General features: G+C 51.4%; 1 protein-coding gene across 1 annotated transcript; it reads left to right on the top strand.

Annotated features, from left to right (window-relative positions):
* Nucleotides 1-243: 243 nt before the first annotated feature.
* Nucleotides 244-20,309, top strand: cxxc4 (CXXC finger 4). Its single transcript, XM_029259153.1, has 3 exons — nt 244-303; nt 2,290-3,230; nt 20,207-20,309. Exons 2-3 carry the CDS (start codon nt 2,406-2,408, stop codon nt 20,249-20,251), a joined length of 870 nt encoding a protein of 289 aa, XP_029114986.1. The 5' UTR covers nt 244-303; nt 2,290-2,405; the 3' UTR covers nt 20,252-20,309.
* The last annotated feature ends 5,249 nt before the right edge of the window (nt 20,310-25,558 follow it).

Genomic DNA, 25,558 nt, shown 5'->3' with positions numbered 1-25,558 from the left:
CACACACACACACACCACACACACAGACGGAGACAGGCGCTGACTGGGAGACACACACACACAGACGGAGAGACCGAGCCCCGGACCGCGTCTCCTCCGCGCGCCTCCCTCCAGGTGGAGGTGTTTAGGATGCGCCTTTTGTTTTGATCCCGCGCGCAGAGATCCTGCTCCTCCTCCTCCTCCTCCTCCTCCTCCTGCTCCTGCTCCTCCTCCTCCTCCTCCTCGCAGTGATGCTCCTTTCTCCCGGCGCGCCCCCGGCTCTCCGCTAGCGTCTGGCCGCTCTTCTCTCCAGGAGCCCGGTAGGTAGGTGACGATGCGCGACGCTCTTCCATCTTTCTGCCCTCGTCCCTCCTGCGCGCTCCCCGGCGGCCCGATCCTGCGCGTGGCCGGAACCGGACCGACCCGCCCTCGCACCCCCTCCCTCTTTAATTGCGGTTTAATTGACCCTCTCCCCTCCCCTCCCCTCCCCTCCCGTCCCGTCCCGTCCCCCCACCCTACCTCGCGACTCGCGGCTTCTCGCGCTGTGACCTTTGATCTGCGCGTCCCGCTAATTAACGGAGCCCGGAGCTCCTCTGCGTCCCGGTGGGCGCGCGAGGCACGGAGCTCCTCTCCTCTCCTGTCCTCTCCTTTCCTCCTGGAAACTTTGTTTACAGGTTCAAAATCAATGTGTGTCACTGGACCTTCTGAGCCCGGGATAAATCCCCCCAGGAAACATTGATTAAGTAATAATGCTCCCCCCCCCCCCCCCCCCTCCAGGGACAAGCATTTGCTAGGAAATAAGTATATATGTAATGGAGAGGTGGCCTTTTTCATATTATATTTCTGTGTATGTAGTTTATATGTTCTATGTTTCTGAGTTGAACTGCAGTGAGATTTTTTTTTCCCCGGGTTGCTGAGTTTTCAGACAACAAAAGACACAAAGAAAAAGGAACTGTTGAGATTCCTGCTGGAAATGTGTGCGTGCCTTTCAAAGTTACAGTTGGATTGTGTTTTCTCCGGGCTAAAGAGGTCCCCCCCCCCCTCGTGCCTAATAACAGCAATGGGCACCAAGGAGTGACAAAGGTAGTTATGGATAATAAATTGTTATGAATATCAGTGTAAAGTACAGATCAGACTTGTGGAGTTAAAGTGGATACATGTAAATTTCACAATGGAAAGTAAGCAATTTTTCATTTTTCTTGTATGATGGATTATTGTGGTGGCACGAGAAGCACCGTGGAGTATTGTTTTTCTGGTTCTACTGTGCATATTTATAATTCATTTTCCAGCCAGATGCTGGAATAGTTTTTTTTCCTTTTTTTTTTTTACCCTTGAAATGATTTGAAATGCTTTAGTGTTCCCGAAACGTATCGGGTTTGGCAATTAAAAGGAAAAGCCCAGAAAAGGTAATGGAAGGAGAGATGTGTCTAATGGGCTTTTATCTACGGAAACAAAATCCAGATGGACTGGGGGAGGAAATGGTGTGTCCCCCCCCCCCACCCCCCAAGGCGGCTGACACTACGGCTGTCGGGTGTGAGGCTCGGCACGCCTGAAATTCACCGGCGGCTACGTCGGTGCCGCCGAGCGTGTGCATCCGAGCCGTGGGTGAACGAGTGGCAGGTACGCTTAAACGGTCGGGCCGAACTCGATTTACATCGAACCGGACCACTTATGGCCTGCGGTGACGGGGGACCTGGCATCTCGCTCTTTTACCTACGGCTGGCTGCTTTGCTTCGCCACGTCCCCGTGCCTGGGCACATGGGCCCCGTAGCGTGCGTGACGCGAATTAACCTGAAAAATCACCGACGGCGCAGGATGAGCGCGTTCTCCGAGAAGAGCGCCTAGGAAATGTTTTTTAAAATTTAAGGGAAAAAAAAAAAAAGTTTCCCCCTGGGCTTCGTTTCGCGTTTTGTTACTGTTGTGTCTTGCGCCGCGAAAATACCGTTGACAGCTGCACCGTCAAGATGGCCTTGGAAACGGTTCACCTGAAGGAACGTTTCAATCTGTTAAATTTTGGCACGGGGGTTCCGCTCACGCGCCCGTCCAAGTGCGCGGATGTTTTCTTGCCGTTACAATAACACGTTGGCGCGTCGGAGCCTTCGTACGGTCGTCGGCAGACCGACGGGCTCGGGCTCCGCGAAGGCGATGCACACTTCATTACGAAGCGGGCGAGGAGAAATAAATGAAATGCCGGCAGGTTTGTCAAGCGCCGCGTTTTTTATCTTATTTCCCGATGACGCGGCGGGGGAAATTGATTGGAAACGCCGATGTTTGCCTGTTGTATCAGTAATTGTTGTCTTCTCGTTTTAGTACCGGAGAAGATAAACCAGGATGGTAACGTATCGTTGGTAACGAAGCTCCGACTCCGACAAAGGCCCCAGTGAAGCCAGGACTGTGTTGCGAATCGGCCCCGAACAGCGACAGCCATGTCTAATATAAACAATGCTCTTTGCATCGAGAACGGACAGGGCGCAGATGTGTCTCTCTTACAGAAGGATAATCTTCAGGAAAGTGGATTAAGCCAGCTTTTGGATTATAATGCCGAAATGGAAAGGTACCGCTCTTTCGCGAACTTTTACAAAACGAACGGGGCGTTTCCGCAGACGGCCAAGATCGCCCGCATAACCACGCCGATTTTCCCCAGCGCCCGAATCGGCGTGTCCCCCTGGAACTGCGATAACGCCATGCTGTGGGGGAGGAAGTCGGCGGCAGTAAACCCTAATAGGACCGGCATGCATAGAAATGAGTCCCAGCGGCCCGGGAAACCTGGCGTGCCGCCAGAGACGTTGCAAATGGCAAATAATAATTTCCTCTCTCCCTTATCCCCCGAACACTGCAGACCTTTAGCAGGAGAATGCATGAACAAGCTGAAATGCGGCGGCGCCGAAGCAGAGATAATGAATCTCCCGGAACGCGTCGGAACTTTTCCCGCTATTCCGGCTTTAGGGGGCATCTCATTACCTCCCGGGGTCATCGTCATGACAGCCCTTCACTCCCCCGCAGCCTCGGCAGCCGTTACAGACAGTGCGTTTCAAATTGCCAATCTGGCAGACTGCCCACAGAATAATTCCTCGGCGTCCAGCGGCAACCCGGCCAAGAAGAAGAGGAAAAGGTGCGGGGTGTGTGCGCCCTGCAGGAGGCTCATCAACTGCGGGGTCTGCAGCAGCTGTCGGAACCGCAAGACGGGCCATCAGATCTGCAAGTTCAGGAAATGTGAGGAGCTGAAGAAAAAGCCGGGAACGTCGCTGGAGGTGAGACGAGGCCCCCTCTCTCTCTCTCTCTCTCTCTCTCTCTCTCTCTCTCTCTCTCTCTCTCTCTCTCTCGCTCGCTCGCTCTCTCTCTCCTGCTTTATTATTATCTCTGCACTCCAAAGCATTAACCTTTTCATTTAGTCATGTTTAAGCCCTCGAAAATTGTTTCCATGCCCACCCATGCCTGAACATCCCTGGCTTCTCAAATCTGCCTACCCGCCTAGCCTAATTGGCAGTAATTAGGGGTGTTTGCACGGAGCACAAGCTGAGCTTGGCTCAGGCACCCCTAATTGCTGCCAGTCAGGCTGGGGCTGGAACGCATCCGAGCAAACCCCGGCGTTGGCTCCGCTCCAGGCCGAGCTGGGAAAACGGGTTTTCGGCGGCGAGCCGCCGCCCCCGCGACGCACCGCCACCGCCATAACCGGACACCGACCCCCCCCGACAGTGTGACGCTTGGTCATTTCAACCAATTATGTAAACCATCCCTGGGCGGTGAATCGATAGCCCCGCGAGCGCCGGTGCTCCGCTAAACGCTGAGCGATGTGTGCACAGAGAGGTTTGTCCCCCAGCCCCCAACACCCTCACCCTCCCCCCAGATGAAAGAACACCCCCCCCCATTGCATTTTCCAGACAGTTTCCCTTCTGCGGATTTTATCAGGATTGATTGCTGATGGGCTTGAGGTCTTTTTTATTTGTTCTTTTCCATAACCTGATATGACACAATGGACGCTGCGGCTCCTGCTGCAAAGGGACTGTATCAGCCATCAGCTGTGTATTGTTTGCACAGGACAGCGGAAAAGTTTAATTAGAGTGTGACAGCAGCGATGCGGACATCCTTTTTCCAGGGCAAATAAGTCTTGAGAAATCAGTTTTCCAAAAAATGACCCCTTTGGATTCCAGAGCGATCGGACTGGCAAAGAGATGTTTTTCAAGTGCTTCTACTTCAGGTGTGTCGGCTGGGAAGGAGCGCCTGTGCAGCGTTCACGAACAGGTCTTAGAAGGTGCTGCCGGCCTTTCGGTATTTTGTCACCATGTGGATCGAGGGCCTAGTTGGACCGAACGGCTCCAAAGAGCCGTACGTCCTGAAGAAGGTGGTTTGGTGAAGAAGGTGAAGCCTTGTGATGAATCCTTGTTGCTCTTCATCATTAACAAGCATCTATTAAGAATGGTATTAAGGTCCTCTGCCAGACAAAAATCCTCCGAAAGGTATTAGATCCCAGATTATTCCCTGCTTCACACCTATATGCTCTGGTTATACCGCTTATGGCTGCTAAACTGTGGTGCTTCTGCTGAGGTGCTGCACATCGGGCTTAGGTTTGCGGTGTTCATCCGATCCCTGTATGGAACTAGATGAGAACTGGTCGGTTTGCCCACGCTGGGTATTTTCGCCTGAAGCACCATCACAGCTACGCGGTTCAATTGGTGAGATAAAAATAAGTCATTAATAACTAACCCCCCCCGATCCGTCTGCAGCCGCTTGTTCTAATGCAGGCTAATGGTGGTCCACAGTTTTTCCTGGAAGCAGCAGGCGTGAGGTAGGGCACACCCCGGGCGGGACGCCTGTCCATTGCAGGGTGGTGAACAGAAGCACGGTCTCCGCTCATCGTCCGAAAGAGCATTGCGGGAAGCGATTATAGGGAGCAGGTAGAGACACGCGAGGCCTTCGGGTGAACGCTGCAGCTCGGACCAACCTCGCGTGTACCGCAAATGTTGGACTCCCCGTGGGTTCTGCTCGTATTTCGGAAGGAACTGCCCGTGTGAGCGCGCGCATGCCTCGGCTTGACCGCCGTGCTTCGCGTCCCTCGGCGAACCCCGATACGTCCTGCCCTAGAGCGCCGGGGAGAGCTGGAACAGGGACGGGGACGGCTCCTCTCCCGGGCGCCCCCCACGTCTCGCGCTAACAGGTGTTTCAAACAGGTGTCCAGGAAGACGGCGTGCCGCGTTCCCGCGGCTCGGCTGGCGCGGCTTGCCGCAAAGTGTTAATTTTCCGAAGCCGAGGAAATCGCCGGAAAACTTGCTTTAAAGCGAGAAGTGCTTGACAGCATCCTGTAATTTTTATTATGGCTCTCTCGGCTTGTAATTATATATTTTTTTCCCCGTTTCAACTGTACTTTAAAGACATCTGAGCTCCGCTAAAACTGTAATGCATGTACGCAGATTCTGGGATGTGAAGCGGAGAGGTTTAGCGCAGTTGTGCACGTAAGACCATGGCACGTATCAGGAAGGACATGTAAGGTCCTGAGGGTCACGCCGGGGTGCGTACTGACCAGAGGCAGGCGCAGAAACATCGGCGGAACGTTCCCCCGGCACCCGGCGAGTCGACGCCAAGCTACCGGCAGCCCAATGAATTCGCCTGCCAGCATCGCCATTTGGGAATCACCCCGAAACTAATTATATCTTAAGCAGCCGCGGAAAAAATGCAAATCAAAATTTTACTCACACCCCAGAAATCGGAGAGCCAATTTAATCTAATACCCCTTTAATTTAACACGCTAATGTGGGGCCCTGGAGATTGGCCCCCCGGGTCACTGTGGAGCCTGGCTCTTATCGTTCCGGCCCTTGGCTCTCCTACAGGAAGCGGCTCGGATCGTTCGGTGGTGCGTCCTCTGACCCAGCATCCTTCGCTCCGCTGCCCTTAACGCAACAATAAAACAGCCGAACCTTGACCTTTCACCCAGGCGAGTGACCCCAGAGTGGCCTTCTCATCCTCGAACAGTGACCGCATGGGTCTAACAGGGATGAACTTCTTTCTTACACCCACACTTAGGAGGTGCTTAGAATATATGTGGATGTTTACAAAGAGTCAAAACATTGGTGTTGTGGTTAATGTTTGGTATTAAGACACGTTGTTATTAAAATACATTTCTTATATTCTTGCATCCGCAGAGCGTGAATTGGTCCGATCTTAGCAAAGCGTGTTAACGGTCATCAGCTGATGCCAGTAGCAGCCACTTCGAGGCTGGGACAGCTGGTAGAGTAGTGGTTAGCCCTACTGCCTTTGGACCCAAAGGTTGCAGGTTTAGTCCCCACCTCTTGCTGTAATACCCTTGAGTAAGGTATTTACCGTGAAATTGCTTTTGGAAAGAAAAAAAAAAAAAAAAAAACGGCTGTATAAATAGGTAAATAACTCTAAGTACCTTAAGATTGTAAGTTGCTTTGGAAAGAAGTGTCGACTAAATGAATAAATGTAATGCTGTATCCAGGGAGGCGACCCCTGCCCTCCCGCTGCCATGAGGAACTGTACATCTTCCCCCTAGAGGAGGGCGTTCACTATCATGGAGAACAGAATATCTGGGAGGAAGTGTGAATTCAGCGTTCCGGTCTTGCGGGATGACAGGTTCCGTGTGCAGACGGTTTCAAAGTGGGAAACACATCTCAAATCCACGATAAATTATTGAAATATTCCTGCAGGCCATTTAGTGGTATGAGCAACTTTCCTCCTCCAAACATGTGCAGCACAGATTATTTTACACTGGAACTCTTTAAAAATGTATAATATTTACTTTGTGTAATAAGTGGTAACTGTATGTAATTATGAATGCTACATAATATTATAAATGATAAATGAGACAATAATATGAAGATGTATGTTGGCGAACTCTCTGGTGGTGTGTTTCACCGTATATCTAGTCAAAGTCATACATGAAATCGGTTTTCTTTTGCGAAATGCATTTCTTCTAATAACCAAACCAAAAACATGGTGTTGGTCCGAACGCGGTCAAAAGCAGACCTTAAAATTATTTCCAAGATTTCTCTACAGTCGCTTGTTTTGTCTAATTTCTTATGGATTTTTTTTTTTCTTCAGCGGCACAGAATAATCAAGAAAAATTTCATATCCGATAGCCGTGCGATCCATTTTACCGTTGTGACCCGCAACTTTACCCTGATGTAAGGTGCTGCGACGTACAATGCGGTGCCAGTTTACCGTCTCCCAGATCCAAACACAGTGAAACGAAAGTGCGAGAACAAAGATGGTCATTTTGCTAGAAAATGTATGCAAAGGACTAGACTCACTGCGCTGCCTTGACGAGCTGAGACCCAGAGGGGGTCTGTGATTAAATTTTTTTCATGATATAGCAAAGGGGAGGGCAGAAACCGCCCCCCCGCTGCACAGAGAGGCTTTTTCCAAACCGTCTCCTAATTAACGGGGGGCCGCGGGTCGCCGCGCCGCGTCACGTGCGGGGAGAGGTTTGTGGGGCCCTGTCTGTGGAGTTGGGACGAAACAAACAAATGAAGAAAAAAAAAAACACGCGTGGTGACGTCACCCTTGTGGGGGGGCAGAGAAAAAAATGTGTCGAAAGAAGCGGTAGAAATCCAGAGCAGGAAGAGGAAGTGCGAGCCGTTTCTTAATGAGAGCCAGAGAGCCAAATGAATGACACCGCCGAGGTCTAATTTGTTTTAGGTGTGCTTCCAATAGATAAGGATGATTTGGTGGCCTTCTGTCCCCCCCGCCCCCCACCCCTCGCTCGCTGCCTCCCTCCGCGTACCCCCCCCACCCCCCTTCCCAACCTTTGCTTCCCTGGAGATAAGGCTGAGTGCTACCAGCCAATCTCCGCGGGGCGGGTGGAGGGGGGGGTAGAGGGGTGCGTGCCTGCATGTGTGTGTGTGTGTGTGTGTGTGTGTGTGTGTGTGTGTGTGTGTGTGTGTCTGGAAGCCTAGGGGACAGACAGCCTTTAGATCTGCAGATCTTCTGAGTTACCCGGTTTATTCAGGCTTTAAAAGTGCAGATTAATTTGCCTGGGCCTGGGAAAAGGGCTGAGCTCACCCTGCGACGCCAGCTAAAGGGCAACCTTAAGCTCCTGTCAAGACAAAGGGATTTCGCCACCCGAGTCGCACACAAACCGCTTAATTATACGCGTCTCCCGGCGCGCTACCCGCAGCCACTCGGAAGAGCGGGTCCCTCTCCTTTTTTCGCGTCTTTCATTTTATTTATTTATTTTTTCCGTTTTATTTATTTCGCCCCCCTACCCCACCACCTTTGTCGAGCTCTGAGGATTTTCTGTCAGATTCCATTTGCGCGCAGTCCTCTCCCCACGGAGAGCCGCGGCCCCACGACAAACCCCCCCCCCACCAACTCCCGCTAAAGAATTTATAGCTTTTGCCACTGCCGCCAATTAAATGGCGTCGTAATCGGAGGTGCGCGGGAGTCGTGCCCCCACCCGGTGCGTGCCGTCGCCTCCCTCTGCCCCCGTTTTGATTTAACATCCCAGAGGCTGGCAGCGAAAGGGAGAGGCGCCGTTATCGGCCCGTAATATGGAGGAAATGAGACGGGCGGGCAGGCGTTCGCGAGGCCGCTTAGTGGGAGGGGGTGGGGGAGGGGGAGGGGGAGAGGGAGGGGGCGGAGGGGGGCGTGCGGCCGGCCGGCGTGAAAGTGCAGGTGCGGAGGACGCTAATGTGTGGCACGTTAAATTTTAAATAGATAAGCATGAATAATTAATGCTGGCTCTGGCTGAGAAGTTAAAAGGTATCTCTTCATTACGGAGAAATTGTTTAAAAAAAAAAAAAAAAGACACCTAATAAGACGCATCCGCGCGGAGCAACAGGGAATACAGGGGACGGTGGAATTTGGAGCTCGGAAGATGTTCCTCAGATGAACGCTGAAATGGGTTTTATTTTGGGGCTAATAATCTCGTCGTGCCCTTACATCGAGATTCCGGGTCGAGGACGGCGACGCGGGGCCCCTCTTGACGCATTGTCCAAATGGGACTATTAGTCCAGGGAAACGGAACCGCCGTTTTGGTCTCGCCTCGTGTTTTGACTGTTATTTTAATTGCAGAAATGTGGAAATCAGCCGTTGACAGTTATTTCGCCGTAGCTCCAGCACCGACACGAGGCTTCGTTCCTCCTTCCCCGCTTCCGAACGCTCGAACGCCGTATCCGCGCTTCCTCGAGCGGGTCTTCTTCCGAGTGCCATTTTCTTGACGCCTTCAGGTGTTCTGCTGTTGCTGCCGTGACCCTTTGCGAAGAAATCAGCCGATATTAATGAAAACGTAAGGAGGCCCAACGCGGCGCGGTAGGAAGACTAAAAATAAAGCGGAGCTGGTGAAGCATTTACAGCGGCCTCACCTAGAATTGCACTCGTTGTTACAAAAACATGTTCCTTGTCAGGCTCGGCGGGCTGGGCATTTTTCGCGGCGTGTCCTGTCCTGACAGATCGGTGACCCTGCAGCACACGCCCGCGTTTGGGGTCGGGCAAACCGAGAGGCACGTAGACGTACTCGACTTACATTCGCCCATCGGAAATGTTCCCCCCGCCGCCTGCACCGTGGCGTCCCGTCCATCTCGCACTCCTGCTTCTTAGCGTCGTAATTACACGTATCATTCTCCGCACGGAGATTAAGAAATCTAATTTCACGACGAGCTGTTCGTTTTCTAAAAATTACCTTGCAGGGCGATTGGCGGAGGAGAAGCGTTTGCATGCGCTGCGTGGTAGCGATAGACACCGCGGCTGCACTATCGTCGTCATATCTGTCGTCAAATAAACGCAGCATGAAATAATACTGTTTCGCGGAGCCCAAACGCGGCAGATTAACTTTTCGTAATATTCCTCAGTCGCCGCTGTGCGACCTCGGCTGGCGAAGACGCGATATCGCTCATGCGCCAAGAGCGTTTGGCCGAACTCGGAAACGAAGGTGTCGACTCTGAGTCCTTCCTTTCCGTGGCTTCTCGGCGCGTGTCCTGCTGTCACCATTCGTCAGGAAAGAAACGATGAATATTTTCCTTAGTTTGCTAGTTGAGCGACCGTCGTCTGGTGAGGATAAGTAGCCGAAACTCTCCGAACGACGTGACGCCGCGTGTCCGTTTTACGATTCAGAATTTAAGCGAAAATGCTTCGGTAGCGAGAAACAAGCTAGTTTTCGGTGAGAATCTAAGGATCGATGGTACGTACTTTCGCGTGGGCCTTAGCGTCGTACGAGATTAATCGGCGGTAGGGTTAAAGAGCGGTTGGCGGCCCTACCGAGCCGGCATGCTGCTAGAGTGCGCTAGCTAATGCTGAGCGCGTGACGCCTAGAGACGGCCTCGCTCAGGGCCCAGGTGGGCAAAGTCTTAACGGGAGGAGCTAGAACGTTGCTGGGTGTCCTTCCCGCTGTTGAATTCCTTTGACTTTGTGAAAAGTATGAGATGAACCGGAGCGGAAGGCTGCTTTCCAAAGTCCAAACTTTGTAGCCGCTCCCTCCCGACGCATAAACTCACCAAAATGCCTCACAATAAAGGGAAATACAGCGAGGTCATACTTTCGCTGGCATGTATCGTTCGGACCCCGAAAGGATTTACCAGAACCAGTATGGTTTCAGCTTGACTTGGATGACTCGATGCAAAAATGTCGTACAAGCCTGAAAAAACATCTTAATTGCGCTTCTCTTGTCGTAGAAACCACGACTGACCACATGACACATGAGCAGCGGCTTCTGCATGTTGGTAAAACTAGCTCCTACAGGTGAAGCGTAGTCACTCGTACTATTTGAAACGACGAGCAGTAATTGCACGCAGGACTTTGCGCAGGATGTGGGGTCCACGGGGAGCTCTCCGCCGACGGGTCGGCCTCACCGCAGACGCTGCGGTGTCTCCGCAGGCTCTGTGGGCTATTGGTGGCTAACCGCAACAAGCGCGATGGTCAGAAGTCAGACGCACTCTTTTACTGCTAACAGCTCGCTGCACATTTGCGCGCCTCCCAGACACGGTTGGAACCTGAAGCACGGACGCAGCGCCTAGCTTTGCCATTTTGTCAGACTTTGAGCTGCCGTTTATCTCGAATCGGAGGACGGCTCCACCGTACGCGAAGCTCGGTTAGCGTTCGGAAACCGCTTTCCCGGTTTTGTAAATGTTTAATACGCGTCGTTATGTGTAATACGTTACGGGCTTTTAGCGCCAACTCAAAAGTGCCCTTGCGAGAAGCTAACGGCTAGAACCGACACATAACCGAATTGTCCAAAAAGGGATTGGAGCGTAAATCTCTCCCTAATGAGAAATTTAAAGTTTAGATTTTAAAACGAGATTGTACATAAATGGCGTGGTAATTATGCTATTTTAGGTACATTTGGAAAGTTACGCTCCCCACACGTGGGGGTGGGGGGGGCAGGCTCTATTTGTAGCGCGTGTAGATCAGAACGGGGTTCTCGTTTTAATTAAATTAGGAAGCGGCGCTGTCTGAGTGGTTAATTTGGAGCGGCGGCGGCGGCGCCGATGCGCGAGAGGCCTGCCACATATGCCCAGGAATCTGCTGAGGAGCGCCGAGACCTGCTCCGTCTCGCTTTGCATTTCCATTTAACATTTCAGAGAACTGGCAGCCACGGCGCCTGGCCTCGCCGTCCGTCCCCAGCACGCCCACATGGCTCCCCGTGGCACGCCGAGAAGCCCCCCCCCAACCCCTCGCTCGGGACTCCGGATTTCTTCCTTTTTTTTAATCGACAGAACCGCCGAAGCCTTTCTCTGCCAGATCCCCTCCTGCTGTCTCCCTCAAGCTGTTCTTGTTTTAGTCTGCCGACCAGGTCTCTGAATGTTTCTCAGATTCGCCCCCCCCATCCCAAATCCCCTGTACAACACGGGCTGACACGTGCCTCGGATCAGCCTTCTCATGGGCTTGCGTTTAACACCCCTCAGCACCCCTTCCCCAACACGTGTGCCCCCCCGCCCCAGCCCCGCAACCCACGAGAGGTGAAAATTCCCAGTGTGCGTGAAACGAGCAGCGCCGCTCTCTCGTGATGCTCTCCGGAGCACCTCCCACAACGCGCACGTGCGTCACCGTAATTTTCTAAAGGGGATGAGTACCGGGTGCTTGGGGGCAGAAAGGTCTTTTTCTTTTTTTCGGGCTCGTTTTTGTCCTCTGTGTTGTGAGCTGAGTCGCATTTGTGGCAGGAAGTCCACTTTTTTAGGCAAATAAGAGTGCGTGAAATTGCATCTGTTCAAAGCTGCTTTTCCGGTGTCATTAGGCGTTTATGACGATTGCTGTTGATACAGGTGGCAATAAAACCCTTGCTACCGAGGAGTGCCGTTAGGTGGTTGCGTTTTGTTATTTTTGTTTATTGAAGAGCTATGTATTCAAGGGTTGGTACCATTTTGGTCTTTTTAAAAATATCCATTGGAATTAAAAAAAAAAATAACATAATGAAAATTCATGTGAAGATTAGCATATTAAATGCAGTGCTGTGATTGCAGGAGCGTGAATTACTAGACCTACAGTATGAATTGGGCACAAAACTTATTCTTCTATAAATATGTATTACACTTCTGGGTCCAAAATGAGTTTTGTGTTGCGTTCCTGATTTTCTTACCTTTCTGCAGTGCTGGCGCGAAGAATGGGTGATCCTTGACGGTGATGCAGAGAACACCGATGCTCCGTTGAATATTTTTTACGTATTCTGGGGGTCGGGGGGGGTGGAACCGGCAGGCCTAGTGCCAGTGTGCTGTACACAGTAAAGAGTACAGCACTGTACTCAAATTGTCTACATGTGTGTACAAGGTCTTCTGGAATCGGCCCATGTGACCGAGGCTGTGTGCACATGGCCATATGGAGAACGCGATGGAGGCCAACGGGGATGCCGTCGTTCTTCTTTAACCGATTCCCTCGTCTGTGTATTGAATGTTGTTCGAGGGGAATGAATTCCAGCTTTTCTTAGCTGTCCATCCGCCGTCCGGCAATTTCGCATTTCGCTAATTCAGCAAGAATTAAAGGCTCCCGTGACGGCGTCGTCACGCTCAGCCCCATCGCCGCCGCCGCCGTCCTCGGCAGCGGAGCGGCTTTAGCTCAGTGTCAACACGAGCGGTGTGTGGCGGCCTTCGGTGGTACTGTGTCGCCGCGAGCTGTCAGCCTGTCCCGATCCCCAATGAGTTTAACAGCCTTCATTCAGGATATTGTGTGCTGGGTGGTGTAATGTCGTTGAGAAGAAGAGGATGTGTGCAGAGTAGCAGGAAGGCATCCTTTCCACATGTGCTTTCTTGGAGCAGAACTCCAGCAGATATCGCAGTGGAGATTCCAATCCACTGAGCACATTTTTTTTTTAAAAAAATTCACAGAGTTTCCTTATTAGGCCCCTAACCAGAATGGTTTTGTTTTTCTTCGTATCGTCTTACAACTTGATTAGTCGGTAATATGAGGTTTAAATCAAGTAATGTTCGGGAGGGAACTACGCCCAAAACGCCTTTTCATAACAAAGCAGGTATTATTTACCTGCATCTGATGCTTTTCTCCAAAGTGACTCAAGATCATTTACCAAGTCACACAGCTGAGTAACTTTACAGGAGCAAAATAGGGTACAGACCTTATGGGTACGGTAACAGTAAGTGAGATTCAAACCAGCAACCTTCAGAGCTAAAGGGAGTAGCGCTAACCACTACGCTACCAGCTGCCCCCTCGTGTGCTGCCTGGGGGAGTCTCATAGTAAGTACAGCTTGAATACTGGCAGTTACTCCACTCTTACCATGGGGAACTTCGCAGCTGTTACCATATCCAACCAGCTCTACACCTCGGCCTCCAGTAGACAGCACGCAGTAGGGTTGTCTGTCGTGATCCGAAACGCTCGTGACGACGCAGCGGAGATTGCGCTGATGAATTATGGAGAACGTTGGAGAGCTTCATCTCCAAACCACGTTGTTACTCTTAGTTTGCTGACTGTGCCTTTTTTGGATGAACCAGACACGGAAATGCAGCAGCACCTTTCCACCCAAGTCCGTGCTTTATGAAGCTCGTTCTGATAGAGCCCGACCCGCTCAAGATATGATGGTGCACCGCCTTGTGCTTTCCCACTCCTACAAGCCTTCATGTAATCGATGTGTCATTAAGTGATAACTCAACAATATCAGGTATGTTTAGTATTGTTCTTTGAAAACGTTGTGATTTATTTCAGATCTTGTCATGTGCTCACCTTTACTAAAGACAGAACAGAAGTCAAGGTTCGTGTTTGTTTAGCAAAGTGGACTTTGTGGGTCACCAGTGGTACCGGAGCCGTTGTAACCCAGGACTTGTGGTGGTGGTGGTTGGATTACAACCCCCTCCGCTGATCGCTGCTGGGCTAGAGCAGCATTGGTGCTGTTGACCTCTACTTATATTGTGGAGATGGGAGTGTGGGTAGGGCTGCTAACTTTAGACCCAAAGGTTGCTGGTTCAAGTCTCATCTAGTACCCTTGACTGAAGTACCTCCCCTAAATCGCTTCAGTAACACTAGCCAGTTGTATAAACGGTTAAGTAATCATAAGTCACTTTGGAGAAAAGTGTCAGTTAAATGAGTAAATCTGATGTTTCTCTATTCATTTGGAAAATATCCACTGCCGGATTTATCAGAGACAACAATTCTGTCTCTTTTCTGGGTGTTTTCCTGGCTGAAAATAGCAACAAAGTCACCGAAGTGATTTTTATATTTGTGTCTAAACGGCTACAATTCGCATTTAGCTGACGATTTTCTCCAAAGCAACTTACGATGTTAAGCTGCTTACAATTATTGACCCATTTACACAGGTGGGTCATTTTTAGTGGAGCAGTTTAGGGTAAGTGCCTTGATCAAGGGTGCTACAGCTAGAGATGAGATTCAAACCGGTGACCTTTGGGTCCGAAGGCAGCAGCTCTATTCACTACGTTACCAGTTGTTCTATTATCCCAGTTTGTGGGGGGGGCACCTCTTAATAAATTAGCTGTGATGATGCTTTCAGCCAAAGGTTTGTCCTCTCTTGTCCCGTCCTCTCGAATCTGTGACTCCAAGCGTTGCACCTGCACGTCCGGGGGACGGGGCCGATAGCGTCGAACACCGCTCGCCGGCGAGTTCACGCTTGGCCGCGAGTCGCCGCAGATATTCAGAAGAAGGGAGATCTTCCGATAGTTGTTGCGGTGATAGCCAAGGTCATTTGGATGCTGTTCAGTATCTGAGAGAGCGGCCCAGTTCAATGGGGGGGGTGTTATCAGCACCGCTCTGTGGTCGCTCTTCAGCCGTGACATCATCGCTTGTCTCGCGGTATGATGGCCTTGCAAATCTCCACTTCCTGCTGGCAAATATCTCAGAGGCAAAATGAAAATGTGGCCACGATATACAAAATACGAAAGATATATAACATAATAATTAAAAAGACAGTTTTATTCTTGCCCAACTAATGAAAACGCGTTTCGTGTCAATATATACGTTTCGGGGAGTTCATTATCAATAAATTAGGTTACTTCCAAAATAAACCCATATTTTTTAAAAAGCGGGAAACGGAATCCTAATATGGAGATATATCTAAAAGGAATATTGCTCCCTGGATAAACATTTATAGGAGGTTCAGCAGACTATTTCATCTGGGATGTAAATTTGCAAAGCTCCATGCAGTCATGGAGTTAGACAAACACAAACACGGCACCCGCAAGCCGTATATCAAACACGGGTGGAAATTATTTAATCGCCGGATTAGCTGGATCTCTTTGGGCTGGATGCCTTGAAGACGTCGCATCCAAACACCTGTAAACAAGAGCATTTTTCGGAATCGCCGCCGTAATGACGACCGAACCGGCAGCGATGGCCCGAAGGGCGATCGGCTCTGGAGGTGATGGGTGCCGATGACAGGAAGGCCAGGGGAGGCTTTTCAGCCCACTCCTAGTCTGCGGTTGGATTCGAAAAAATCGTTGACTGACTGCGAGATGAGATTCCTCCTGCCACCGCAACCCCCCAACCCCCCAACCCCCCAACCGCAGGTCCCCGTGATTGATTGGTACCCCTTCTAGGTCTGAGCTCGGCAACGCCCCGTTATCCCTGTGGAACGCATCCGTTAGGGCGCGGCGACCTCAAAAAACTTCTGAGGGTCTGCAGAAGGAGCCACGATCCGCGGGCACCTCGCGTAACGGCAGAGGCTCCACCAGAGCCCTCTGCCGTCACGCGAGCTGCCCGCGGCTCCTTGTCTACGTTTCGTTTTCGGTGTGCGGTGCTGGCCGACACTCGGGCGTCCCGACAGCCATCGGTTTATCCAGTTATTTATTTTCCAAGGAAAAATTTGCTTCTCAACTCCAGCTTTTTCGGACGAGGATGAGCGTGTGCGTGTGAGATTGAGGGGAAGAAAAAAAAGAAAGGAAAAAAAAAAAAACCCGGTTGACCTTACTGCGTTCTTGAATTTTGGTATTCGCTGCCGCCAGGATGGTGTGCGAAATGCGTCTGCAATTATGTGGCACCTCTCCAGGCCTGCGAGGAGATGGGGAGGCTGAGCGTGTCAGTGGGAGGGAGGGAGAGAGGGAGGGGGGGGATTATTTATTTATTTTGAAAGCTGTCAGAGCAGCATCCAAAAGGATCGCCTCGGCACGCCGTGGCCCCGTTCCCAGCCCATACGTTAATAAATAATGGGTATGTCAGGGTAACGTATGGGCCGTGCGTTATAATGAGCATTCTGGAGCACATCAGCGCGGTCCCCTGGCTGCTATTCATCCGCGCACCCCCCCCCCCCAACCCCCCACCCGCGCCCCCCCACCAAAGCGAGGAAGGGAAGGTCTGCCCAGTGACAATGAGCTGCTGTCTCCCAGCCTCGCCTCCCTTCCTCCCTGGAAGGAGCCTTTTCCACCACATCGCATATTGCATCCTTATTCAACCATGAATATGGATACAAACGCTTCCCGGCACACACACACACACACACACACACACACGCAGACACGCGCGCGCCCGCACAAGGACACACGCGGATGTATTTAAACATATAAGCAGCCACATATATGTCTCAAGGCAACACGTATATTTTTTTCCAGGGCATTTGAAGCCTTTCTTCTTTTTTCTGATTGGTGGGTAGGAAGAAAATTTGCATTCCTCAGGAAGTGTCTGCGTAGATTACAGTGCGCGCCGGAATCGGTGATAGACGGGAGAAAATGGATTAGCAGGAGAGCCGGGCTCTTTTTTTGTGCCGGAGCACATTTCCAATCGCCTGCAGTTCAAGAGGGTGTTTTGCTTCCAGTCGGTGGTTAGAACAGACCAGTGGGATTTCATTTGGAAATAAGGCAATGGAAAACATTTTTTTTTTTTTTTTAATCTCCGCGCGGGCTGCTTAATGTTTGTCAGCAAGCGTATTTCCCGTTTCCGCTCATCCACGTTGACAGTCCCGCGCTGATTGAATTTGAGGCGCTGCAGTGTCGTCCATTATCATCCTCGTGGTCTTGAGTGGTTTATCTCTGGCCTGGCTGTGGGCGGGACGGGTGAAGGGGGGGGAGCGGGAGGGGGGGGGGGGTTGGGCAGCAGGCGAGGAAAGGGCTCAGGAGAGAAGCGGCGCCTGCCTCCCTGACAGCCTGCGGATCAGTGTGTGATTATGAGTCAGCAGCGCGGGTGAGTCTCAATCAGCCCCCGCCGTCCCCACGAGGGGGTGGGGGGGCGCCAATCAGGATCTCACCCCTGTAATTCAGAAAGCTGCAATCCACGGTTGAGGGCGTCGTCGGCATTCCGGTCCAAAACGGACACGGTTGTCGCCCCGCAGAGGCCCTGCCTCATTAGCGGGATTAAGAGCGTGTTTAAAAACGCCCTGGATGAGACACGGCGTCGTTGATGGCGCCCTGGGCTTCGTTGGTGGATCGGAGCCCGCGGCGCGCGTTTCGACGCAGCCCAGCTGCTGCCGTGACCGGCGTCGCGCCCCCGTCAGCTGGGCTCGCGGCGCGGTGCGGACGCGGGCTCCGAGTCGCCCGGACCGATTAGCCTGTCGTGGGGTCGGTGGCAGCAAAGGTCGGGGACCCATCGGCCCTGCCAAAGCAGGAGCGACTCCACATCCGGAACCGGTCTATGCCGGAATGCAGGGAACCAAAGAAACATTTAGAAATGTTGACGTCTGAGCCCAGAAAAAGGACACGGAACGCGCTCCCGTAACGATTCACTCATAGAGTAGATCACAGTACCCAGAATGCACTTCTGCAGCGCAGAGCAAAACATTTTTTTATTTTGCACCGATGTCGTTAGGATTTTCCCCGCCGAAATTTTCTTAATTACTGCCGGAGGAGAAACGGCAAAAACGGAGCCGAGCAGCGGGGGGTTTGATCCGAACCTCACCCGTTGCTTCATCGTGCGCCGTTCCCTCCGTCGTCCCAAAAAACCAAGACGCCGACACATTTTATCAGGGTCCTCTCGGAGTCAACTCTTTTTTTTAAAGGCATTTAGTTTTAGTTGATGCCGGTCATTTCGTTCTACGACGGGAACGAAGGTGACCGACCAAAGGCCGAGGAAGCGCCCGTTGCGAAGAGGCAGACCTGCACCAAAAGTCTTCAAGTGAACACGCTCCGTTGTTGACCGCAGAGAGCCATTCGAGCGCTTACCGTGTTCCCATGCAACGTGTTAGCATGCGATCAATTACCGTGTGGGCTGTTACCACGTGCTATCGCCACAGAGTTGCCGTTTCACTGTTCACTTCAGGTTCTAAATAAAGCTGGAACGTGTAATAAGACGGCAAGAGCAGCGGCGCCATGAACCCAAAGATTGGTTTGTCATTTTCTAATTGATAGGTAATTAATAGTTGAATCATTTTCTAATTGATTAACAGGTAGGTGATGTGGGGTTGGGGCATCTGAGAGGCATGCGACTCATGAAGACCATCCACGTCGTTTTCGCAGCAGGGGAGGGTACCGAAGCCTTCTCCGAAAAATATAACAAATCCATTTGAATAATAAATCCAAAAATATAATAAATCCATTTTTATTTACGATGTGCCTGTCAGTGGATGAACTGTTTCCGCAGCTTGTGGTTTCACCGCGCGGCCCTTTTCGTTTCGTTTCAAACGTCGCCGCGCTCCCGGTCACGAAACCGAAAATGGGCGACCAGTTCCGGAAACGCAATAAAATGCGTTGCGGCTTTAGCTAAATCCTTCTACCGCGGTCCCGCTATCGACAAATGCCGATAATAATTTGAACGGAAAGAAACGGGGACGCTCGACTTGTGACGAGCTACGGATTTGATGAAATGTTGCGACAGTTCACATTTCCTCAGCGTTTCACGTGTGAATGATGTGGCGACATTTATCTTTACTCATTCGGCGGACACGTTTCTCCAAAGTGACTTACGCCGTTCAGCTACTTGCAGTTATTTACCCATTTATGCAGCTGGGTAATTTTACTGGAGGAATTCAGGGTAAGTACCTTGCTCAATGGTACTGCGCCCAGAGGCAGGGATCGAACCTGCAACCTTTGGATCCAGAGGCAGTAGCTTTAACCGCTTCGCTACCCTGAACATAAAGTTAAAACGCTCCATCGGTGCCGGAGTACTTGTTTGTGACGGAGTTTTATTTTCTAACCGCGCAAAACAGCAGAGTTCTCTGCTTCCCGACGAAATGGCGTCGCCATCCTGTCAACGCACAAATAATCAAAAATCCGCTAATTGGTTACGGGGATCGGCACGGGACCCGACCGCTCGCCGCCGCGACTGCCAGCGCGTTTCAGAAAAGGGAGCGGCTGCCATTTCCATCCCGAGACCTGGCGTACCTTCAAATTACAGCGACGTGACGTTCCCCTCGGCATCTCAAAGCACCGTAATTAAACGCCTTGTTGCGGCTCCTTGGGACTCCGTGCCAAAATATTGAGGATTTAATTCCCTGTAATTATTAGTTTGGTTTATTTTGGAATATCATTTTCTTTGAAAGAATGGGATGCGTGGGCTTTTATTTCAAGAGGGAAAAAAAAAAAAAATCCTTTCGGTGGCAAAGGAACACTGAGGGCTAAGACAGAGCTGGAGGAACCCGGTTCTTTCCGCTGAGCCAAAACGGTCTCGTTTCGAGAGAAACCGAGGAAGGCCGAAGGACCGGGCTCCCCGCTCGCTCATCGGTCAGTGGGACAAACGTCAATAAGCATTCAATTCTCAGAGGTGTCCAGGACTTGGGAATAAATACCAAAGTGCAGCTCGGTATGGAATATTGATCGGGTGAAAAAGCTGAGCTGCGGCGCTGGTTCGCACACTCGACTAAGAAACGTGCGGAAGAAGCGGACGGAGCCCTCGCCTCGTTTTCCTTGGTTTTATTTCCGCCGCTCCTTTTGTGCGTGTTTACAGACGTATTTCTCTCCCCAACAGAGAACACCGGTGAACGGCGGTGAAGCCTTCAGGTGGTTCTTCTAGGGTCGCGGACCCGGCGACACCACGGCAAGCGGGCTCAGGTAAAGCCCTGGCTGGATACAGATACCGCCCGTGGGGCTCCCAGACCCGAAACCTCGAAATCAAAACGGAAAAAAAAAAAAAAAAAAAAAAAAAAAGAAAAACATTACGGTGTTGGTTTAACTCTGTAATTTCCTTTTCCTGTGTAATAATGTACTTTTTGACAGTATCATAATGTATATTTTTGGTGTCTATGAATGTGTTTCAGTGTCGTGACTGTACAAATAACAGTCATTCTTATGTAAAGGACTCAAAAGACAATCATAACAAATAAAGTAAATAGAAAAGAGGCCACAAGGATTAATATCTAATTGAAACACAACACACTCTTTGGTCTGGAGCAATAATCTTTGAGATGATTACTCTTCGCCCATTACTTTTTTCTTTCGCATATATTTCCGTTGATTTGCATACCAGATTTGCGTGGACCCCGCTTTGCACGTACAGCCAAGAAAGGTCTCCTTTCATATTGAGCCGGATGAGAACGGATCCTGCGTGCGAGGGACGCGATAATGATCCCGTGTGTTTATTCTCCTCGATGCTCAACACGTTGCGGAATAGGGCACATTGTCTTGTGTAACGAGTTGCACTTCTCTTTTCCGTTCGTTTGTTTCGACTTGTTTTTTCGTCCCCCCATGGAAGAAGCCCAACGAATTCCACCCTAACCTCCCCCAACACAAGACTCAACAGCTGGAGAAGTAAGATGTGTCCCACTGTGCTCTTTACATCTTGCTGTGGAAAACAAACAAAAAAAAAAAATCCGTTGTATGTATTGAAAAGGCATGTGTGGAACGTAGGGGCTTAGAAGGCCGCAGTTTCGTTTAGGTAGTTTTATTGAGATTACGAGGTCATGTACGGATACGTTCACATCACGCTTGGCCTTTCTGGGCTTTTCTCTAGCGAGATTTCTTCGATATGACGAGGTTAAACGCGCCCTGTCCGAAAGGTAGGTAGAAACCCCAGTGAAGAGAATTCTAGTTTAAAATGAGATATTCAAATTTAGCGTTCTGTCATGGTGCGGTACAGTTTAAGTATCTGCCGGATGGTCTCGAGAGAGGCGATTAGGCGCGTCCCCTCGCTGCGGACCGACGAGGCCGACGGTAGCGTGTTAAAGTGAAGCAGAAGTACACATTCCAAACAAATTACTCGACAAGTTACTCATTGTCTTAAACCCTACTGTTGCATGTGTAAATGTGTTTTGGTTTTAAAGATTACAAAGAATTTGTATATTGTTGTTGTGATGATTTTACGTGTTAAAAAAAAAAAAAAGCTGCAAAAAACGGAAAAAATAATTTGATGTCAATGACTAATGGAAATTTTTATTCTCACATGTACAATTAAACATCAATTATGATCACCAGCACATTGTTTTCGCTCTCGTCCTTTCGTGCGACTGCGCGGCGCGCCGAAGCGAAGGCCCTGCTCTCGACCCTTCGGCGGGGGACGGATTTTTCCCGAATTTCCCAAATTCCCCAGAAGCGCTGTATTAGGCTGCATTAATGGGGATAACTGCACTCCAGACAGAGGCTTCCGTTGGCTTCCTTTGCATAAGTGCACCTGGACCGCAGCGGATAACAACAATACCTAATGGAACGCGCCTATTTTAAGAACGGCTCTCCGCGGCACGGCTGCTCGCCGCCACACGCCGCCGCGCCCCTGGGGGTCAGGACCGCCTGGCACGGCGGCACGCCGGGACCCGGGCCCGCGCTTCCGACGGGCTTCCGCAGCCCCGAGATTCGGCTTTTCCGAGGACGAGGTCTCGGCGGAGCGGACGCACGTTTGGTGGGTCGCAGCAGCACGTGGAGGGATGTAATCGACTTGAGGTCGGGGAGGGGAGGAGAGGAGAGGAGAGGTGGGGGGAGGGCCGGCCGGCTTTTCCGTCAGATGAGTGCGCAAGCGTAGCCCTGTGTGAGCAGCCGGGCCGGATAAGGCCAAATCCCCCTCCGCTGGTGATCAGGAGGCGATAACGTGCATCAGAAAGTCGCTGGACGGTGAGATTAAATAACATCAGAAAAGGCCTAATCCCCCCTCCCGCTCCCTTTGTGCATTCCAGAGCAGAAAAAGTAATAAGGCGCGGGAAATGCTAAAAAGTCGGGCGGAAAAATTGCGAGGTTAAAAAAAAAAAAAATAAATAAATAAACAGCGTCAGGATTTAAATTGTGCGCGGCAGCTCACGGGAGGGACTGATTTGCATACTGTAACGTCGAGAAGCGTTTTCAGAAATAAAAAATGACTTTTTTTTTTCCCCTCCTCTTTTTTTTTTTTTTGCCGCGCCGCCGAGAATGAAGAGCGGGTGTAGAAGCAACAGCGGCGAGGCGAAGGACGTTCCTGCGGAAAAGGCCGGCGGTGCTGCGAAATAATGAAATAATACGTCTTGGCGTGATTCACCTTGACATTTTCTGTCTGCTCGGGGTCTCGGCGCAGCCGTTCTTCGCCCCGCTGGAAACGGCTCCTTTCCGTTTCGCGGCTCCTCGAGTCAACAGAGGCGCAGCCACCCGGACGTATCGTTCGCGGCTCTCTGGGTCATCAGCATAATTGCAGCTAATGAGCGGGCAATTAGGCGACGCGCGGCCCACGAGGGATGAAGCGGCGCTCAGGGTTCGTTCGTTCGCCGCTCGCCCCGCGCGCGCGCCCTCTCTCTCTCCTCCTCTCCCCTCTCCTCCCCTCGGGCGTCCCGATTGGGCCGACGGGAGCGAGCGGGACTGCGAAGCGGATATGCGCTCTCGCGGGAAGGAATCTCGCTTCGAGGTCCGCAGAGCGAGTCGCTGCGAGAACAGCAGCCCAAACCCCCCCTCAAAAAAAACCCGCCAGGGTCACGGGAGGAACGGGCGGCATTTCACGCGACGCCCCGAAGGCGGCCCAGCCGCGCCTTCACTCGTGTTTCGGAGATCAACGGCGTCAGCGCCGCAGCCGTGGACCACCAAACACACACACACACATCACCGGCTCCCTGCAGCACAGAGCATAAATGCGCCGAGAGCCACACCGGCGATCATAAAGCAGGGAGGAAGGCAGAGAAACTCGCAGCTGCCCGCCGCCTCCCTTCCATTATTCATCCGGTGTCTGGAGCTCTTCCGCCGCACGCATATCGATGCGGCGCGAGCGGGGCGCGAGCGCGCGTCACAGCCATTTCCCCGCCAGAGAGACAAGGTGGAAGTAATCAGCGCGGCGCTGATGCAATTCGACAGCCGGGGGAGCGGCTGCTGGTGCGCGTTCGGAGCAGGTAGCGAAGGGACGAGGCCCGCGAAGGAGGTCGGCCAAGTGGCGCGCGGCCGGAAGCGAGGAATCCGGCATCTTGGAGAAGCGGAAGGGCAGTTTGTGTCCGCGGCGCTTAAGCTTGAAATAAAAACACGTTTTCCCCCGACCCCTCCATCATGCGTTCTCATTTTCTCCATGAGCCGCGTAAATTATTGACGAATTATGAAAAAAATTTCAGTGAAGTGAATTAGTCTCAGGGATGATTTCGTAGCCTGGGACAATCACAACGTACCTACTGTTTACCATGGTATTTACGTCAACATTTACATCTCGGTACAAAGGGTGATGAGCTATGGACAGCTGGCGGTGTACTGGTTAGCACCGCTGCCGTTGGACCCAAAGGTCACAGGTTCGACCTCCAGCTGTAGTATCTTTGACCGAGGTACTTACCCTAAATTACTCCAGTAAAATTACCCAGCTGTGCAAGTGATTGTAACCCTTAACACTGTAAGTTGCTTTGGAGAAAAGCATCAGCTCGATCACCAAATGAACTATTAATAAAAATGTACCGTCGCTCACGTAAAAACAGTGTAAACATTACAGGAACAAATGCACCGAATGTCGTGTATGACGTGCGAATCCGGGAATGACCCGCAACGACGGCAAAGGCCTGCGGAGAACGATCGGCACGATTTAAATGCACGCGACTGTGCAGGACGCGAGCATCCGCACGCGCGGATGCGGATCGGGATGTTGAGGCGCACATGCTGGTGTGTTCTGTGACTTGCACATCAGCACCGTGTCACATGTCAACGGCGCTTTTCCTCTGGGCTCTCTGGTTTCCTCCCGTCTCCCTGCGGCAGGCAGGTGAGATTGATTAGTTCCCCTGGACCCGTCACCATGGTGTCCAGCGCGTGTGTGTGTGTGTGTGTGTGTGTGTGTGTGTGTGTGTGTGTGTGTGCGTGCGCGTGCGATCGCAGCGTCCTGCACCCGCAGTGTGGTAAGTGACGGCCTTAGAGATTTATCTGTTTAGGGCTCCGCCGCCCCAGGTGCTCACGGCAAAAGAGGGCTATGACCTCTTATGAGTGGGAACAGCTGGTACCTTTGGACCCAAAGGTGGCAGGTTTGAATCCCACCTCCAGCTGTAGTACCCTTGAGCAAGGTACTTACCCTGAATTGCTCCAGTAAAGTCACCCAGCTGCATAAATGAGTAAATCACTGTAAGTCACTTCGGAGAAAAGTCTCAGCTAAATGAATGTGAATCGTGTCGGTTGGCATCGGCAGCCTCTCGACAGCTGCGGAGCACCGTCACCCTCCCGAGGAGCCCCGCGTACCAGGCGGATGACCCTATGACCTCATGGGTTTGGGTTGCGATACCAGAGAGCGGCGCGTTGCCGTACGTGTAAAGCACTGCTGCTTCCGTTGAATCCGGTTTCCTCGCCCCTTGTCCCTTCAGTAACTTCTCTGCTTAGAGAACAGGGCCAAGAGAAGTCGCCCGTCGACGTGTTCAATCGTCTAAGTAGCCAATGTTAATCAAGTTTATTGGTTGCCGAGGAACAGCGAGCGGCGCAGAGCTGCCCCGAGCTAATGGAGGTGCTGGCATAAGGACAAGTTCACCATCTATATTACAGCCTTCAGTAAAGTGAAATAATTCCGTATTTGTATCAAAAGCAAAGCCAAGAATTAAGCAGATGGAGTGTTTCAACAGATAAACAAATGATATAAAATTGTAGCTTTGTGTTGCTTCGCCATGGGATCACACTTTGCCAACAGCCACTTCCCCCCTTGTTACTACTTCTCTCCCAGCTGCTCCCGAAAATACAGCATGCATGCAGGGCATAAGCCACATACATCCACGTTTCATATTTACATATTTAGCAGACACTTTCATCCAAAGCAACTTCCAGTGAACTCTATGTAGTGTTATCAGCTCACGCACCTTATTCACCGTGGTGACTTACACTGCTGCATACACTACTTACACTGGGTCACTCATCCATACATCAGTGGAACACACACACACACTATGGGTGAACTTGAACAGCATGTCTTTGGAGTGTGGGAGGAAACCAG

Source organism: Scleropages formosus, chromosome 16, assembly GCF_900964775.1.
Source record: "Scleropages formosus chromosome 16, fSclFor1.1, whole genome shotgun sequence".
NCBI classification, from domain to species: Eukaryota; Metazoa; Chordata; class Actinopteri; order Osteoglossiformes; family Osteoglossidae; genus Scleropages; species Scleropages formosus.
This window is presented reverse-complemented; position numbering and strand designations above follow the sequence as displayed.

What these genes read in the sequence shown, in the direction of transcription:
- cxxc4 (XM_029259153.1), top strand. Translation starts at nt 2,406, where the DNA reads ATGTCTAATATAAACAATGCTCTTTGCATCGAGAACGGACAGGGCGCA. An exon ending in AGCCGGGAACGTCGCTGGAG is followed by an intron (nt 3,231 to 20,206) that starts GTGAGACGAGGC and finishes TCTCCCCAACAG; the next exon opens with AGAACACCGGTGAACGGCGG.